This window comes from Oncorhynchus keta, unplaced genomic scaffold, assembly GCF_023373465.1.
Source record: "Oncorhynchus keta strain PuntledgeMale-10-30-2019 unplaced genomic scaffold, Oket_V2 Un_scaffold_14384_pilon_pilon, whole genome shotgun sequence".
NCBI classification, from domain to species: Eukaryota; Metazoa; Chordata; class Actinopteri; order Salmoniformes; family Salmonidae; genus Oncorhynchus; species Oncorhynchus keta.
Genome location: NW_026290787.1, coordinates 1,143,190 through 1,162,500, shown reverse-complemented (window position 1 = coordinate 1,162,500; position 19,311 = coordinate 1,143,190). Strand labels below are relative to the sequence as shown.

Sequence of the window (19,311 nt, the reverse complement as noted above, 5' to 3'; positions counted from 1 at the left end):
GTTTTGTAGGTCTCATTAGAGGCCTTTTTAATAGGCCCCGTCTAAAATGGTGAAATGTAACGGTGCCTATCCTTCCCGTGCATGTGGGATTAAGGCGTGTAGCTGGGTCTGCACAACAGATGGTGTGACGTGGCCACTTCAGGATGAAAACATCTGACAAACTTTGGTAGAAATTGGAGCGTTACAGAGTCCAAGTGAGTCATAGAAAAAGCATTGGAGACAATATAGGTGATAGTCTGGTCTTCCTCTTATGAGACCAGACAGCCTCATTGCATCACTCTGCGTTTTGTGACTTTCTGCCCTTGTTTAAAAAAAGAACATGCTTAGGGATGGAATTTATTTTCCTGTGGGTTGTGGCTGTGTGTGTTGGGAGAGGAGGGGGCAGAACAGTGTATGAGTAAATTACCTATTTTCCTCCAAATGGCATCTTTGAGACTTTAGCCAGATACCCACAGCTCCCGACTCTTCTAGAGTCAACACAGCCTCTGCTTTTTGCTTACTCTCTCTCTCCTGTTTTGCTCTCTGTCTGCCTTGTCTTTCATTCTTCCTGGCCTCCTCTTTTCTCTCTTTCTCTTGTCTGCTGAATCTTTCCTCTCTATTGTCTTCTCTGTGGTGGTGTTTCCATGCTGCGCTCTCTGTAGGACTGCTAGCCGCTGAAAGTAGGTATCCCCAGGTAGCTTCCTGGTGTGACATCATGACATCATCACCATCTATTAAACTACCCTCCCCCCTCCCCCGTAGCACCCTTGATGACTCGCGTCCCAATACTCTAAAACAGCTTCCTTACCTATTTGAAACAGTATCTGACTGGGTGTCAGTTGATGGGGGTGAATTGAACTCCAAGCTGAGATGGACAGAAAGCCAATCAGAAGTATTGGGAAGTAGACTCTGTGCATTGTGATGTCACTCACCACCGACAGCTAATGAGGTGGATGCGCGCCTGCACGGCTTCCGTTTGATCCAATCACAACTGTTGTCAGTGGCGTGTGCAATCTGGACCTGTCATGGCCTTGGAGGACAAACTGAGTGTTCAGTCTTCAAACCTCTTTTTATGTGTGAAGTGTTTTTCTATGTTATACAAGCAGCATGGCAACTAACTTTAGTCTTCCATACAATCTCTAGATCCAGCCTTCACTAACCTTCACTAACCAATCACATGACCTGACCTCCATACCATTATCTTCATCCCATGTGATATGGTTTATTTCTTCCTTCCTGTCTAATATGTCATATTGATGATGGGATGTACCTCTGTTCTGTTCTGTCCTGTTCTGCGTCTCTCTGTTGCTTTTGCTGCATGTAGCAGGTACTCTAGCCTGACACCTTCTGTTTCTAGCTGTGTGTGCGGTGTCTGTGTGCGGTGTCTCTGTCTGTGTGTGTGTGTGCGGTGTCTCTGTGTGTGTGTGTGGGCGGTGTCTGTGTGCGGTGTCTCTGTGTGTGTGTGCGTGCTGATGCCTTGTGTGTGCGCGCTGTGTGTGTGTGTGTGTGTGTGCATGCTCTGTGTCTGTGTGTGTGTGCACGCTGTCTGTGTGTGTGTGTGTGTGTGTGTGTGTGTGTGTGTGTGTGTGTGTGTGTGTGTGTGTGTGTGCGCGCGCTGTCTCTGTGTGTTTTCTGTGTGTGCTGTCTCTGTGATCGCTGTCTCTGTGTGTGTGTGCGCACGCTGTCTCTCTCTGTGTGTGTGTGTGTGCTGTCTCTCTGTGTGTGTGTGTGTATGCACACAGTGTGTGTGCGCTGTCTCTGTGTGTGTGTGTGCGCTCTGTGTGTGCACGCTGTCTGTGTGTGTGTTTGTGCTCTGTCTCTCTGTGTGTGTGTGTGTGTGTGTGTGTGTGTGTGTGTGTGTGTGTGTGTGTGTGCGCGCAGTCTGTGTGTGCACGCGCTGTCTCTGTGTGTGTGTGTGCTTGCGCTGCCTCTGTGTGTGTGCGCGTGCGCTGTCTCTGTGTGTTGTCTTTGTGTGTGTGTAGTGTCTTTGTGTGTTGTGTGTGTTTTCTGTGTGTGTGCACGCTGTCTCTGTGTGTGTGTGCGCGCGCGCTGTCTCTGTGTGTGTGTGTGCGCGCGCTCTGTCTCTGTGTGTGTGTGCGCAGTGTCTCTGTGTGTATGTGTGCGCGGTGTCTCTGTGTGTGTGCGGTGTGTGTGTGCACGCAGTTTGTGTGTGTGTGCGCTGTGTGTGTGTGTGTGTGTGTGCGCTCCTTGTGTGTGCACGCTGTCTGTGTGTGTGCGCTGTGTGTGTGTGTGTGTGTGTGCTCTGTGTGTGTGTGTGTGTGCGCGCAGTCTGTGTGTGCATGCGTTGTGTGTGCGCGTGCGCTGTCTCTGTGTGTTGTCTTTGTGTGTGTGTGTGTGTGTTGTCTTTGTGTGTGTGTGTGTGTAGTGTCTGTGTGTTGTGTGTGTGTGTTTTCTGTGTGTGTGTGTGCGCGCTGTCTCTCTGTGTGTGTGTGTGTGTGTGTGTGTGTGTGTGTGTGTGTGTGTGTGTGTGTGTGTGTGTGTGCGCGCGCGCTCTGACTCTGTGTGTGTGTGCACTCTTTGTGTGTGTGCTCAGTGTCTCTGTGTGTATGTGTGCGCGGTGTCTCTGTGTGTGTGTGCGTGCGTGTGCGGTGTCTCTGTGCGTGTGTTTGCGGTGTCTGTAAATGTGTTTGTCCTTGTGTGTGTGTGTGCGCTCTGTGTGTGTGCGCATGCTGTGTGTGTGTGTGAGCAGTCTGTGTGTGTGCACGCGTTGTCTTTGTGTGTGTGTGTGTGTGTGTGCTTGCGCTGTCTGTGTGTGTGTGTGCGCGTGCACTGTCTCTGTGTGTTGTCTTTGTGTGTTGTGTCTTTGTGTGTGTGTGTGTGTGTAGTGTCTTTGTGTGTTGTGTGTGTTTTCTGTGTGTGTGCACGCTGTCTCTGTGTGTGTGTGTGCGCGCGCTGTCTCTCTCTCTGTGTGTGTGTGTGTGTATGTGTGTGCGCGTGCTCTGTCTCTGTGTGTGCGCACTCTTTGTGTGTGTGTGTGTGCAGTGTCTCTGTGTGTATGTGTGCGCTGTGTGTCTCTGTGTGTGCGGTGTGTGTGTGTGCGGTGTCTCTGTGCGTGTGTTTGCGGTGTCTGTAAATGTGTTTGTCCTTGTGTGTTTTTTGTGTGTGTTAAATCTAAATGTTTGTGTTTTTATGGTACTGACTACTTACAATTGGTGTGTGTTTGCGTGTGTGTATATGTTATAACCTGTGTGTGTGTGTGTGTAGGGGCAGTATCCCAGGTGCTGGACAGCCTGGAGGAGATTCATGCTCTGACCGACTGCAGTGAGAAAGATCTGGACTTCTTACACAGCGTCTTCCAGGACCAACACCTACACACACTGCTGGACGTGAGTGGGCTACACACACGCAGGTTCATGTCAAGTCCACTAGGTGGCACTTTGACACAAGTAAAGAGACACACCACATTGTTCATTGGGTAAATCCCTTGGGAATGAAAATGCATTTTATTTCTAAAGCAACATTTAATACAAAAAGTGGTATGTGAGGAGGGATATGTAAAAGATGAGTGAATAATAATGGCTGTCTCCTCCTGGTGTTGCAGCTCTATGACCAGATCAACACCAGGTCGTCTCCTCAGATCAGGAACCCTCCCAGTGATGGAGTACAGAGAGCCAAAGAGGTGAGTGGCCTGGTCACGACATCAAGGTGGGACACCTCTTTTCTTCTGGGACTAGCGCTTGTTAAATACTTTATCTTGTTGTTTTGGTTAGTGTTTGGGGGTTTGTTAATGTTTTGTATTAAGTGTTAATGCTCTTATATGATATTGTACTTCCTCTCCCTCCTCTTATCCTGTAGGTACTGGAGACAATCTCCTGTTACCCTGACAACATGGAGGCCAAGGAACTCCGGAGGATCCTCACACAGCCACACTTCATGGTGGGCCATCTCCATCGCTCCCTCTCTCTGTGTCTGTGTCTGTGTCTGTGTGTGTGTGTGTGTGTGTGTGTGTGTGTGTACAAATGATCATGACTGGGTCAAGCTCCTTAGTTTGTCCACTATAGACCCCAGGGAGGGCGGGAGTAATCTGTTAGATTAGCAAGACTGAGGGGAGGGGCTGTCAGGTGTAGCAGCCAGGGTTATGGGTGGGGCTAGTGAGGCTGCAGACATCGTGCTCCGCCCCCCCAGCCCTAGCTGTTACTGCCAACAAAAGAACAGAATAAAAAAAGCTTCCTCTGCTTTTCCTAGTCTTTCTCTCTCTGTTCTCTCTTCATCTCTTCTCTGGTGTCAGGTAGAGAGAGTTTTGCATTTTTTTTTGCATTAAGCCAATTTCCTGCAATTCTACCAATTTTCCATGGAGCTGAGAACATTTAGGAGTTTTAAAGCGAATTCCCTTCAATTCTACCAATTTTCCATGGAGCTGAGAACATTTAGGAGTTTTAAAGCGAATTCCCTGCAATTCTACCAATTTTCCATGGAGCTGAGAACATTTAGGAGTTTTAAAGCGAATTCCCTTCAATTCTACCAATTTTCCATGGAGCTGAGAACATTTAGGAGTTTTAAAGCGAATTCCCTGCAATTCTATGTTTCTTGCCATGACTGATGCTGTGTTCTATACTGCTAAATTAATTGTTTTGGGAATTTTCCATTCTTCCTGACTATCTAGCTTTTATTTTGGTGATCATTAGTTCTTAAAAGATTACAATGTAAAAATATATTGGTCCATTATCTTTTCTAAATACTTTATCTGTTTTAAGTCTAAAAGCTTTTACCATCACGAAAGTGTATTTGGACTTAAAACATGCTCTGGTGGCCCCAAGGATTTCAATGGCAGAAAGATCTGTGCTTGTCTGTTACAGTTTAAGCTGAAATATGTCACTTTTGGGCGACCTGACCAAATTCACATAGAAATGTTAGTTATAGATCTGTCATTCTCATTGAAAGCAAGTCTAAGAAGCGTTACTTTTGTTCTATGTGCACTATTTCTATGCTTCCCGTTCTTAAGTTGTTTTTGCATCTTTTACTGTAGTTTTTTTACACCAGCTTCAAACAGCCATTTTTGTTTATGGAAAATATATTTCAGTGGTTTTGATGGTACAATGATTCTCTACACTAAACTTCCTTGTTTTGTCACATAAACTGAAAGTAGGCGAACTATTCGAACTTTAGCAACCAGGAAATGATTTGTGCATAGTGCGCCTTTTTAAAGCTGAGTTGTGTTTGGTTCTCCATCCTCTTACCTCAGCTTAGTCTCTGACCCACAGGTATTTCTGTACTGACATCTCAACGCTAGAGCCCTCTGCTTTTCGCTCAGCCTACAGACTGACACAGTGGCCTGGATATAAAGAAGGGGGGGTCCCCCTTCCCTGGTGACCAAGATAAAAATAAAAAAGAATGTATATTCCATCTGGATACAAGTCTATTTGTGTAGACCCATAGTAGTTTACCCAGTCCTTTAGTCACTCATGTTTCATTTAGGAAGACCAAGCAAATACGTCTTAAGTAGAAACCAGCTAACACTGTTACACACTTACAATAAGCCACGTGTGAATTTAGTTAGTGCCTTGTGCGCCCAATGTTGTTTAAAATACCATATTACACACTCATTGTCTGCTGTAGATGTCTGTGTGAGGGTGTGTCTTATTGTGTGTGTGTGTAGGCCTTGCTCCAGACCCATGACGTGGTGGCCCATGAGGTGTACAGTGACGAGGCTCTGAGGGTGACCCCCCCGCCCACCTCACCCTACCTGAACGGAGACTCTCCCGAGAGCACCAACGGGGACATGGACCTGGAGAACGTGACTCGAGTACGCCTGGTTCAGTTCCAGAAGAACACTGACGAACCTATGGTACGACACACACAAACACTGACCACACACATTTACTGAGTCTTCCTATTTGACCTTTCACCCTTGACCTCTTCAGGGCATCACTCTGAAGATGAACGATCTGAACCACTGCATCGTGGCCCGTATCATGCACGGAGGAATGATCCACAGACAAGGTACAGTACACTTTTGGAATATGCCGTACACCTGACCACAAACAAACCCACATTCACCCTCTGTCTTCTTGTAGGTACGCTGCATGTCGGCGATGAGATCAGAGAGATCAACGGGATCAGCGTTGCCAATCAGACCGTAGAACAGCTCCAGAAGATGCTGGTGTGTTGTCCAATCAGATTCTCTCGTTCTCACCATTGTCCAATCAGCTAGTTTTGTCTTTACACAGTACTACGGTACGTGTGTATCAGTGGAAGGCTCTTATTGGTTGTGATCATTTGATGATAATGTTGTGTCCCCACAGAGGGAAATGCGAGGGAGTGTTACCTTTAAGATCGTACCCAGCTACCGGTCACAGTCCATGTCTTGCGAGGTATGGACCGATTCACTTGTGTCTCTAGAAAATCAGGTAAATGAGGTAAAGAAGCGTTCTATTCTTCAGTTATAAGTCATTTTCTGTTGATATTTTTCACATGTTTTTTTGTTCATGTGTGTCTGCAGAAAGAGTCCCCCGACCTATCCAGACAGTCGCCAGCGAACGGCCATGCTAGTGTCACTAGCTCCATCCTGGTGAGGAGCTGTGGCTCGATATCGCTTCTGTCAGATGAATCTATTGTGCTGTATTAGATGTGTGTTAACTCTATGTGTGCTTGTAGGATCTGCCCTCTACCATCCAGCCTAAAGGACGACAGGTGAGAGCTATAGACTTCCCTGACTCCTCCACTCCCTCTCTTCTCTGATGTCTGACTCCTCCTCTCACATGGCTTTGTCTAGACCAGGGACACCTTATGCTTGTTTTTGTGTGTGTGGACTCGCATGTGTGTGTGTACATGTCTGTGAGTGTGTGTGCGTGTACATGTCTGTACGTCTGTGCGTGTACATGTCTGTGTGTACGTCTGTGTGTGTGTGTACATCTGTGTCTGAGTGTGTGTGTGTACATGTCTCTGTGAGTGTGTGTGTGTGTACATGTCTCTGAGTGTGTGTGTGTGTGTGTGTGTGTGTGTGTGTGTGTGTGTGTGTGTGTGTGTGTGTGTGTGTGTGTGTGTGTGTGTGTGTGTGTACGTCTGTGTGTACGTCTGTGTGTGTGTGTACGTCTGTGTGTGTGTGGACTCGCGTGTGTGTGTGTGTGTACACGTCTGTGTGTGCGTGTACATGTCTGTGTGTGTGAACGTCTGTGTGTGTGTGTGTGTAATGTGTGTGTGTAATGTGTGTGTAAATAACCCCTGCATGTATTAAAGGGATACTTCGTGATTTTGGCAATGAGGCCCTTTAACTACTTCCCCACAATCAGTGGAACTTGTGGATACCATTTATATGTCTCTGCATGCAGTTTGAAGGAAGTTGCTAACTAGGGCTAGCGCAGTTGCTAACAAGTGTTAGCGCATTGACTGTAGACTTCGTCATTGCGCTAATGCTAGTTAGCATTGGCGCACAAAAATACCTCCAACTTTCTTCATATGATATCCATGACTGTGGAGAAGTAGATAAAGGGCCTCATTGCAAATTCTCCCTGTCGTAGCCTGTCTCCCTGTGTCGTAGCCCGTCCTCCTCACTCTCACCTCCTTTGTCGATGTCCCGTATGTTTTCTACTGCATGATGTGTGTGTGATGCTCTCAACCCCCTAGATCTCCAGACCTGTCATCAAGGACAAAATGTCCATCAAGGTAAGATCTCTCAGTGGATCCAAGTAGCAGTAGATCCCATGCAGTATGTCCCTCATTGTAGCTCTTGCAGATCCAACATTAGCTGGCGTCCATAACCCCCTCCATTAAAATGGTTGGTCGTTTGCGCGTAAGATGTAGCCAATCAGGGGCAACCAGAACGATTCAAATGGTAAAGCTTTCTTTGATGTTGCCTTATTTGCTTTCTCTTTTTCGCCCGACTCTTCTTCTCTCCTCCGCCTCTTTGCTTCTTGTTTACTGTGTCGATTGTGGCCATTTCGACCAATCAGTGTCCCGTACAGCTCTCGTCAGGAGCTTGACCAATCAAAATCAACTCTTTCCTCCATACCTCCAGCTTGATCAATCAGTCCCCCTATTCCCTCCCAGATCAGCGGTCCTGACCAATCACATTCCTCGGTTTCCTCCCTCAGATCTACGTGCGTGCCCAGTTTGAGTACGACCCCGCCAAGGATGACCTCATTCCCTGTAAGGAGGCCGGGATCCGCTTCCGGGTGGGTGACATCATCCAGATCATCAGTAAGGACGACCACAACTGGTGGCAGGGCAAGCTGGAGAACACTAAGAACGGAACCGCAGGGCTCATACCGTCACCAGAACTACAAGAGTGGTGAGGACAGAACCCATGGAACCCATACTGTAAAACCCAGCAGGGTTGGTACTTTCGTTCCAATTCCATTTCCAATTCAAGAAGTGGATTGAAATTACAATGCAAGACGAACTTTTCCCAAATGTGAAGCAGAAATTCGACTTACACTTTGGTCTTGGGGGCCGTACCACAGAATTAAAATAACTAGGAATAATCAGTGAAGTATCTTTTATTTCCTTACATTTTACCCCCATACCCAGGCGTGTGGCGTGCATAGCCATGGAGAAGACTAAGCAGGAGCAGCAGGCCAGCTGTACCTGGTTTGGCAAGAAGAAGAAACAGTACAAAGACAAGTACCTGGCCAAGCACAACGCAGGTACACACACAAGCACACACACACACAAGCACACACACACAAGCACACACACACACACACACACACACACACACACACACACACACACACATAGCATGCTTTAATAATACAATCAGAAACCAATTCTTTATTCTGTGTGTGTGCGTGCGCGTGCGTGTGCGCGTGTGTGTGTATGTAAAAGTGTTTGGCTTGACATGTTGGCTATAAGATATTCCAAGTGTTCCAGATGTTTCCGTTGTATTTTATATTGTATGATGCATTCAGATGTTATATCCCAGATATTCTCTTGCAGCTTTATTCACTGGCCAAAATATTGTCTCAGTTCTGAATGTAGTATTTTTTTATTGTATAATAAAGACATTCCCGGTCTGTAGAACTAAATGCTTAGCTTACTACTGTACTGTCTGTGGAATGGTTTCCAACTGAATCAGACTAATGCCCCTTTCCTCCCTCAAAGAGCTCCTCTCTAAACGTTGTCTCAATGTTGACTGAATGTTACATGTCTAACGCTCCTGCCATTAACAACCTGGCCTCCGAGTCCAAGCTATGTACTGTAATGTTTTTAATTTACCTTTTCTTCTATTAATCCTCCCCTCCCTCCTTCCCTCTGTTCTGTCCATCTTTCATGCGTCTCTTACCCAATGGCTTGGCTGCATGTAAGTAACTCTGAATGATGCCCAACGATGCCCTCCTCCGTTTCTCTCCCTCTATCCTCAACTTCATTCACGCTCTTTTCCTTGTTTGACGTCAGTCCACAGTTTGAACTTCTGTCTCTCTGTTTCATTTGTTCCTCCTCGTTTTATGTGTCCTGGTTGGTCCGTCTCTCACAGACCTGAAGTATTGAACTTGTGATGTCAAATCATTCCAATCCCACTTAGGCCCTTTAGATGGCAAAAACAAACCGCTATCTTTTTCACACTGTTATCAGTAAACTTATTTCAGAGATCCATTCTTTATTTAAGCCATTCATTTGATTCACCTTCCTGTGCTGTGCACTACAGACGACCCCATTGTGTCTGTGTTCCATTATTCCTATGGCTCTCAGTGAACATCTCTAATGCCTTTCACCTTCTCTGTTTCAGTGTTTGACCAACTAGACCTGGTCACGTATGAAGAGGTGGTCAAACTGCCTGCATTCAAGAGGAAAACGCTTGTATTGTTGGGTACGTTAGACAGATGGTTCTTAGGTAGTGTTAACTAAAGGGGAACAGTTGACAACACATTATTTAACGTCTCTGTCTCATTGTCTTATGTGTCTCTCTCTTCCCAGGGGCCCATGGAGTTGGCAGGAGGCACATCAAGAACACGCTCATCACGAAGCACCCAGACCGATTTGCCTACCCCATTCCTCGTAAGAGACCGACCACCACTACTACCACGATTACCGCTACTACTACCGCCACCACTACTACCACTACTACCACCGCTGCTACCACTACCACAACTACTACCACTACTACCGTTAACGCCACTACCACCGCTACTGGCACTAACAGCGCTACCACCGCTGCTACCACTACCACCGCTGCTACCACTACCACCGCTACTACCGCTACCACCGCTACTACCGCTACCACCGCTACTACCATCATTACCACCACTACTGCCGCTACTACTACCACCGCTACTACCACTACTACCACCGCTACTACCACTACTACCACCGCTACTACCACAACTTCCACCGCTACTACCACCAGTACTACCACTACCACTACTACCACCACTACTACCGCTACCGGCACTAACAGCGCTACCACCGCTGCTACTACCACTACCACTACTACCACTACCACCGCTACTACCGCAACCACCACTACTGCCGCTACTACTACTACCACCACTACTACTACTACCACTACCACCACTACTGCCGCTACTACTACTACTACCACTACTACTACCACCATTACTACCACTACTACCGCTACTACCACCACCACTACTACCACCGCTATTACCGCTACTGCTACTACCACCGCTACTACCACTACTACCACCGCCACTACCACCACTACTACCGCTACTACTACCACACCTACTACCACCACCACTACTACCGCTACTACCACCACTACTGCCGCGACTACTACTACCACCACTACTGACGCTACCACCACAACTGCCGCTACTACCACTATCACCACTACCACCACTACTACCACCGCTAAGGCCACTACTACGCTACTACTACTACCACTACTACTACCACCATTACTACCCCCACTACCGCTACTACCACCACCACTACTACCACCGCTATTACCGCTACCGCTACTACCGCTACTACTACCACACCTACTACCACCACCACTACTACCGCTACTACTACCACACCTACTACCACCACCACTACTACCGCTACTGCTACTACCACCACTACTGCCGCTACCACCACAACTGCCGCTACTACCACTACTACTGCCGCTACTACCACTATCACCACTACCACCACTACTACCACCACTACGGCCACTACTACCACTACCACCGCTGCTACCACTACTACCACTACTACCACTACCACCACCGCTACTACTGCTACCACTACCACCACCACTACTACCACCACTACAGCCACTACTACTACTACCACCACTACTGCCTCTACTACTGCTACCACCACTACTGCCGCTACCACCGCTGCTACCACTACTACAGCTACTACCACTACTACCACCACTACTGTCGCTACTACTACCACCAATACTACCACTACTACTACTACCACCGCTACTACCACTACTACCGCTACCACCACCACCACTACTACCACCACTACTACCATTACTACCGCCACAACCACCACTACTACTACCACCGCTACTGCCACTACTATCACTACCACCGCTACTACCATACTACTACTTATACCACTACTACCGCTACTACTACCACCACTACAACCGCTACTACCACTACTAATACTACCACCGCTACTACCACCACTACCACCGCTACTACCACTAATACCACTACTACCGCTACCACCACCACCACCACCACTACTACCACCACTACTACCATTACTACCGCCACAACCACCACTACTACCACCACCACTACTACCACCGCTACTGCCGCCACTACTACCACCGCTACTGCCACTACTATCACTACCACCGCTACTACCATACTACTACTTATACCACTACTACCGCTACTTCTACCACCACTACAACCGCTACTACCACTACTAATACTACCACTACTAATACTACCACCGCTACTACCACCACTACCACTACCACCACTACCACCACCAATACTACCACTACCACTACTACCACCGCTATTACCGCTACCGCTACTACCGCTACTACTACCACACCTACTACCACCACCACTACTACCGCTACTACTACCACACCTACTACCACCACCACTACTACCGCTACTACTACTACCACCACTACTGCCGCTACCACCACAACTGCCGCTACTACCACTACTACTGCCGCTACTACCACTATCACCACTACCACCACTACTACCACCACTACGGCCACTACTACCACTACCACCGCTGCTACCACTACTACCACTACTACTGCCGCTACTACCACTATCACCACTACCACCACTACTACCACCACTACGGCCACTACTACCACTACCACCGCTGCTACCACTACTACCGCTACTACCACTACCACCACCGCTACTACTGCTACTACCACCACCACTACTACCACCACTACAGCCACTACTACTATTACCACCACTACTGCCTCTACTACTGCTACCACCACTACTGCCGCTACCACCGCTGCTACCACTACTACAGCTACTACCACTACTACCACCACTACTGTCGCTACTACTACCACCAATACTACCACTACTACTATTACCACCGCTACTACCACTACTACCACTACTACCGCTACCACCACCACCACTACTACCACCACTACTACCATTACTACCGCCACAACCACCACTACTACTACCACCGCTACTGCCGCCACTACTACCACCGCTACTGCCACTACTATCACTACCACCGCTACTACCATACTACTACTTATACCACTACTACCGCTACTACTACCACCACTACAACCGCTACTACCACTACTAATACTACCACCGCTACTACCACCACTACCACCGCTACTACCACTAATACCACTACTACCGCTACCACCACCACCACCACTACTACCACCACTACTACCATTACTACCGCCACAACCACCACTACTACCACCACCACTACTACCACCGCTACTGCCGCCACTACTACCACCGCTACTGCCACTACTATCACTACCACCGCTACTACCATACTACTACTTATACCACTACTACCGCTACTTCTACCACCACTACAACCGCTACTACCACTACTAATACTACCACTACTAATACTACCACCACTACCACCACCAATACTACCACTACTACTACTACCACTACTACCGCTACCACCACCACCACTACTACCGCCACAACCACCACTACTACCACCGCTACTACCACTACTACCGCTACCACCACAAATACCACTACTACCGCTACTACCACCACCACTACTACCGCTACTACCACCACCACCACTACTACTACCGCTACCACCACTACTACCGCTACTACCACCACCACTACTGCCGCTACCACCACCACTACTACCACCACTACTACCATTACTACCGCCACAACCACCACTACTACCACCTCTACTACCACTACTACCGCTACTGCAGCTAATACCACTACTACCGCTACTACCACCACTACTACCGCTACCACCACCACTACTACCGCTACTACCACCACCACTACTACCGCTACTACCACCACCACTACTACCACCACCACCACCACCACTACTACTACCGCTAATAACACGACTACCGCTACCACTAATACCACGACTACCGCTACCACTAATACCACTACTACCGCTACCACCACTACCACTAATACCACTACTACCAGCACTACTACCGCTACTACTACCGCTACTACCACCACAACTACTATCACTACTACCACCACAACTACTATCACTACTACCACAACTACTACCACCACCACTACCACTACGACCACCACCACTACTACCCCCACCACTACTACAGCTACTACTACCACTACTACCACCACCGCTACTACCACCACCACTACTACCGCTACTACCACAACCACTACTACCGCTACTACCACCACCACTACTACCGCTACTACCACCACCACTACTACCACCACCACTACTGCCACTACCACCACCACTACTGCCACCACCACTACTGCTACTACCACCACCACTACTGCCACCACCACTACTACCACCACCACCACCACCACTACTGCTACTACCACGACCACTACTGCCACTACCACCACCACTACTACCGCTACCACCACCACTACTATCGCTACCACCACCACTACTACAACCACCACAACTACTACCACTACCACCGCTATGACCACCACCACTACTACCGCTACTACCACCACCACTACTACCGCTACTACCACCACCACTACTACCGCTACTACCACAACTACCACCACCGCTACTACTACCATCACCACTACCGCTATTACCACTACTACACCTACTACCACTACTATGGCTACTACCACTACTACCGCTACTACCACCACCACCACTACTACCTCTGCTACCACCACTACTACTGCTACCACTACTACCGCTACCACTAATACCACTAATACCACTACTACCGCTACTACTACCGCTACTGCTACTACCACCACTACCACTAATACCACTACCACCACTACTACTGCTACTACCGCTACCACCACTAATACCACTACTACCGCTCATACCACCACCACTACTACCGCTACTACCACCACCACTACTACCGATACTACCACCACCACTACTACCGCTACCACTACTACCACCACTACCACCACTACTACCACTAATACCAATACTACCACTACCACTAATACCACTACCACCACTACTATCGCTACCACAACTACCGCCACAACAACTAATACCACTGTTACCACTACCACCGTTACTACTACCGCTACTACCACCACTAATACCACTAGTACCGATACTACCACTACCACCACCAATACTACTACCACCACTAATGCCACTACTACCGCTACCACCACCGCTACTACTACCACTACTACTACTGCCACTAATACCGCTACCACCACTAATACCACTACCACCACTAATACCGCTACCACCACTAATACCACTACTACCGCTACCACCACAACCGCCACTAATACCACTACTACCCCCACTACTACTACAGCTACTACTACCACTACTACCACCACCGCTACTACCACCACCACTACTACTGCTACCACCACAACCACTACTACCGCTACTACCACCACCACTACTACCACTACTACCGCTACTACCACCACCACTACTACCACTACTACCGCTACTACCACCACCACTACTACCATTACCAACACTACATGGACATCTATGTACTAAGAGAAGACTTGAGTGTAGGAATCTCCATTCAGGTTCTATCACTTACCCCTCCCTAATTCTCTCCCCCTTTCCCTCTCTCGCTCCCCCCTTTCCCTCTCTCCCTCCCATTCCCCCTCTCTCCCTCCCATTCCCCCTCTCTCCCTCCCATTCCCCCTCTCTCCCTCCCATTCCCCCTCTCTCCCTCCCTTTCCTTCTCTCTCTCCCCTCCCATTCCCCCTCTCTCTTTCCCTCTCTCTCTCCCTCCCATTCCCCCTCTCTCCCTCCCATTCCCCCTCTCTCCCTCCCTTTCCCTCTCTCTCTCCCTCCCATTCCCCCTCTCTCTCCCTCCCATTCCCCCTCTCTTTCCCTCTCTCTCTCCCTCCCACTCCCCCTCTCTCCCTCCCAATCCCCCTCTCTCCCTCCCATTCCCCCTCTCTTCCTCTCTTTCCCTCTCTCTCTCCCTCCCATTCCCCCTCTCTCCCTCCCCACAGACACAACCAGACCTCCAAAGAAGGACGAGGAGAATGGGAAGAACTACTACTTTGTGACACATGACCAGATGATGCAGGACATCAGTAACAATGACTACCTGGAGTACGGTAGTCACGAGGACGCCATGTACGGCACGCGGCTAGAGACCATCCGCCAGATCCACCAGCAGGGTATGATCTCCATACTGGACGTGGAACCACAGGTAGGTGTCTGTGTGAGGTGGGGTTGTCTGTGTGTGAGGTGGGGTTGGGTGGGGTTGTCTGTGTGTGAGGTGGGGATGGTTGGGTGGGGTTGTCTGTGTGTGAGGTGGGGGTGGGTGGGCGGGGTTGTCTGTGTGTGAGGTGGGGATGGGTGGACGGGGTTGTCTGTGTGTGAGGTGGGGATGGGTGGGCGGGGTTGTCTGTGTGTGAGGTGGAGGTGGGTGGGGTTATCTGTGTGTGGGGTTGTCTGTGTATGAGGTGGGTATGGGTGGGTGAGGTTGTCTGTGTGTGAGGTGGGGATGGGTGGGGTTGTCTGTGTGTGGGGTGGGGTTGTTTGTCTGTGAGGTGGGGTGGGGTTGTTTGTCTGTGTGTGGGGTGGGGTTGTTTGTCTGAGGTGGGGATGGGTGGGGTTGTTTGTGAGGTGGGGGTGGGTGGGGTTGTTTGTCTGTGAGGTGGGGTAGGTGGGGTTGTCTGTGTTTGAGGTGGGGATGGGTGGGATTGTCTGTGTGTGAGGTGGGGGTGGGTGGGGTTGTCTGTGTGTGAGGTGGGGATGGATGGGTGGGCGAGGTTGTCTGTGTGAGGTGATAATGGGTGGGCGAGGTTGTCTGTGTGTGGGATGGGGGTGGGTGGGTGGGGTTGTCTGTGTGTGAGGTGGGGATGGATGGGTGGGCGAGGTTGTCTGTGTGAGGTGATAATGGGTGGGCGGGGTTGTCTGTGTGTGTGTGTGTCCAGTATTTATTAAGCATTATATATTCCACCGGCAGAAAATCAGTGATGGTGGAACGCTAATCTAATGATCTAATGATCTAACCTAAATATACCTGACCTTAACTCAAACATGAACTCTAACCTAACCCTCTCTCTTAAACCTAACCTTCATCTCTTCAGTTTATGTTCTGCCAGTTGAATATACACTTCCTGTTTATTAATACTGTGGAGAGTTTTTAAATGTAGCTCACTAGTCAGTTTTCTGTCAGTCATCTCTTGTTTCTCTTCAGGCACTCAAGGTGTTGAGGACGGCTGAGTTTGCCCCTTACGTTGTGTTCATCGCAGCTCCCACCATCACCCCTGGAATGAACGAGGTTAGGGCCAAAACACACTGCTACTGTGTCCGTCATGTTTTGGGTTGTGTTTTTGCTGTGGTGAAAGTCCATCCCACTGCCTGTGTCCTGTCTGCATTCCTGTTGATTTTTCTTTGGCATGCCTTTCTCCTTGCACCCAAGCTTCCCAAGTGGTGCAGGAAACTGCCTGTAAGTACTGGATATGTACAAGTAGGTTAGCTCATATACACTCCTTTTATAGGTGTGTGTATTGTGTTTGTGTGTAAATGGTTTGTTTTTGAGTATACTAAGATCCTCCCAGAGTCCCATTTAATCTTTCTTTCCATTGTGTGACTCGACCCTTCCCACAATGCCTGGAAGGAGGGTCTTTTCTTCCCCTGTTATTCTGACTCTTTCTTCCCTCCTCCTCCCTTCAGGATGACTCCCTCCAGAGGCTGCAGAAGGAGTCCGAGGGCCTCCAGAAGACCTACGCCCATTACTTCGACCAGACCGTCATCAACAATGAGATCGACGACACCATCCGTCTGCTGGAGGAGGCTGTGAACCTGGTGTGTACCACCGCTCAGTGGGTTCCTGTGTCCTGGGTTTATTAACCTCTGAACCCAGACCAACCAACACCAAACTCTGACTGTCGTCCCCCATTCCCCAACAAACCCCGGTTTTCTTTTACAATGCATCTCTGTGGAACATCTCTGTGGAAACCGTGTGGATGAAGGAAAAAATGAATGAAAAAGGACCTCTGAAACCTCAGTCAGTCCTCCTGAAGAAAAACAGTGACTTCTGTCGTCTTCCTCTCCACTCCTTACCGACTGCCTCAAAGGCACATGTTGTGTGTGTATACATATATATATATATATATATATATATATATATATATATGTGTATATGTATATGTATATATATATGTATATGTATATGTATATAATAGAAAATAATGAATATGGTCCTGTTCTTAGGGATGGAGGGGGGGTGGCATTTTCTACCTTATTTCTTTTTGTATGGTTACAGCGATAGCTGTCTGAGGCGAGATAGTGAGGAGGACAGATGTGACACACGGTGATGGGTGTTTGTTGCTGTTTACCTTGTATAAGGCATTTCCTATGGTCGTCAGTCGGAAGCTTGCCGTGTGACCCCCTGACCCCTTACTCCTATTGGCCGCCTCATACTCTTCGTGCTCCGCCCCTCAGAGACAGCGGAGGTCTCGCACAGTCGCCGCTGCCGCAGTGACACCACGTCCTATTGGGCGGATAGAAAAGCACAGTGAACACCCCTCCTATCCCTTTCCTTTTATTTATTTCATAGGTCCCTCTATCTGTCAATCAAATCGTTGAAGGAGCACACCCCCCCCCCCCCCTGAACTCTCTTCATTCCCTACACACCCTGTTTGTTTACATCTCAGTTTGCACAATGGAGAGAACAGGTGCTCCCCCCCCTCTGTTTCTTTCTCTCTGTAAAGCGATGATTCTCCTCGGTCAGAGCGTGTGCTTGGTCATCGCCAAAGCACAGGTGTCCAAGCCAGAGGGCATCCCTCTTATCTGGATGGACGGACAGGAGGAGGGAAGAAAACCACATAATCCAACACGGTCACCCTGCATGCGGCTGGGGCAGAAGACTCTGACTCCTATGCACACCCCCCAGTCCTGCAGGCCCATAAGAGTGAGCCGTGTATGTCAATTGTCCCTATTTGATATGTTGTGGGAATGGGAGGGGATACGGAGTGGGACGTCCAATCCTATAGGTCCGCCATTTCAGAACTGTGTCGTCTTAAAAGAGTATTACTGTTTTAAGTTCAATGGAAGGAGATGCATTTTTATGGTGTGTAAATGTTTCCGTGGTTCGTAAGTCATAAGAGTGATGCCAAGAGCCAGTGTGTGTATAATAATAATACTAAAAGAGCTCATTGTGACAAACTCTTTATAACACTTTACTTGCGGTGACATGACATAGCGCCTTATGAGCACTGTTGTAAAAAGGGCGTAGTGCCTGTCTTGAACTGTTGTAGCATAAAAAAAGAAACGGCTTTGTCATGCTTCTGACAGTGTGTTATGTAGGGGTTATGTCTCTCTGCCTGGAGTAAAGTGTTACCATTTAAAGTCCTGTGTAAAGTTCCCTCTGCAAATGACAAGCAGCTCTTCGGTATGAAATGTTATTTTTCTTTTCTGTTTTGTAAAAAAAATATTTCATTTTAAGTGTTGACAAAGTAAACTGCCTTTGGGTTCTGTCTAATATAAGTTCCTACAGTCTCTAGTGTGTGTGTGTGTGTGTGTGTGTGTGTGTGTGTGTGTGTGTGTGTGTGTGTGTGTGTGTGTGTGTGTGTGTGTGTGTGTGTGTGTGTGTGTGTGTGTGTGTGTGTGTGTGTGTGTGTGTGTGTGTGTGTGTGTGTGTACAGGTTTGGCCCTATGTGTGGACTGGCTATAGGTGTGGTTGTGTGTGTGTGATGCAATGCAGTAGTTTGCTTATACTGAACATTATGGTCATGTAAGTGCTTCCATTGACCACAAGATGTCAGCCATTGTCCACTAGAATGCAGT

The 19,311-nt window shown here is 48.4% G+C and overlaps 1 protein-coding gene across 16 annotated transcripts in view; it reads left to right on the top strand.

Moving 5' to 3' along the window:
- Positions 1 to 19,011, top strand: part of LOC127927482 (peripheral plasma membrane protein CASK-like) — a 62,371-nt gene extending 43,360 nt beyond the window's left edge. For 2 of the 16 annotated variants that reach the window (XM_052513939.1, XM_052513938.1), the window contains exons 11-28: positions 642 to 659; positions 3,205 to 3,326; positions 3,542 to 3,619; positions 3,796 to 3,876; positions 5,597 to 5,785; positions 5,862 to 5,940; positions 6,015 to 6,100; positions 6,243 to 6,311; positions 6,440 to 6,508; positions 6,595 to 6,630; positions 7,564 to 7,602; positions 8,031 to 8,227; positions 8,467 to 8,582; positions 9,665 to 9,745; positions 9,853 to 9,933; positions 15,519 to 15,721; positions 16,697 to 16,801; positions 17,197 to 19,011. In XM_052513939.1, coding sequence (XP_052369899.1) covers positions 642 to 659; positions 3,205 to 3,326; positions 3,542 to 3,619; positions 3,796 to 3,876; positions 5,597 to 5,785; positions 5,862 to 5,940; positions 6,015 to 6,100; positions 6,243 to 6,311; positions 6,440 to 6,508; positions 6,595 to 6,630; positions 7,564 to 7,602; positions 8,031 to 8,227; positions 8,467 to 8,582; positions 9,665 to 9,745; positions 9,853 to 9,933; positions 15,519 to 15,721; positions 16,697 to 16,801; positions 17,197 to 17,373 — 1,826 coding nt within the window. In that variant the 3' untranslated portion in view covers positions 17,374 to 19,011. Of the gene's footprint in view, positions 1 to 641; positions 660 to 3,204; positions 3,327 to 3,541; positions 3,620 to 3,795; positions 3,877 to 5,596; positions 5,786 to 5,861; positions 5,941 to 6,014; positions 6,101 to 6,242; positions 6,348 to 6,439; positions 6,509 to 6,594; positions 6,631 to 7,563; positions 7,603 to 8,030; positions 8,228 to 8,466; positions 8,583 to 9,664; positions 9,746 to 9,852; positions 9,934 to 15,518; positions 15,722 to 16,696; positions 16,802 to 17,196 lie in introns of all 16 variants that reach the window. The other 14 variants (XM_052513932.1, XM_052513931.1, XM_052513935.1 and 11 more) reach the window with 12 other exon arrangements.
- The last annotated feature ends 300 nt before the right edge of the window (positions 19,012 to 19,311 follow it).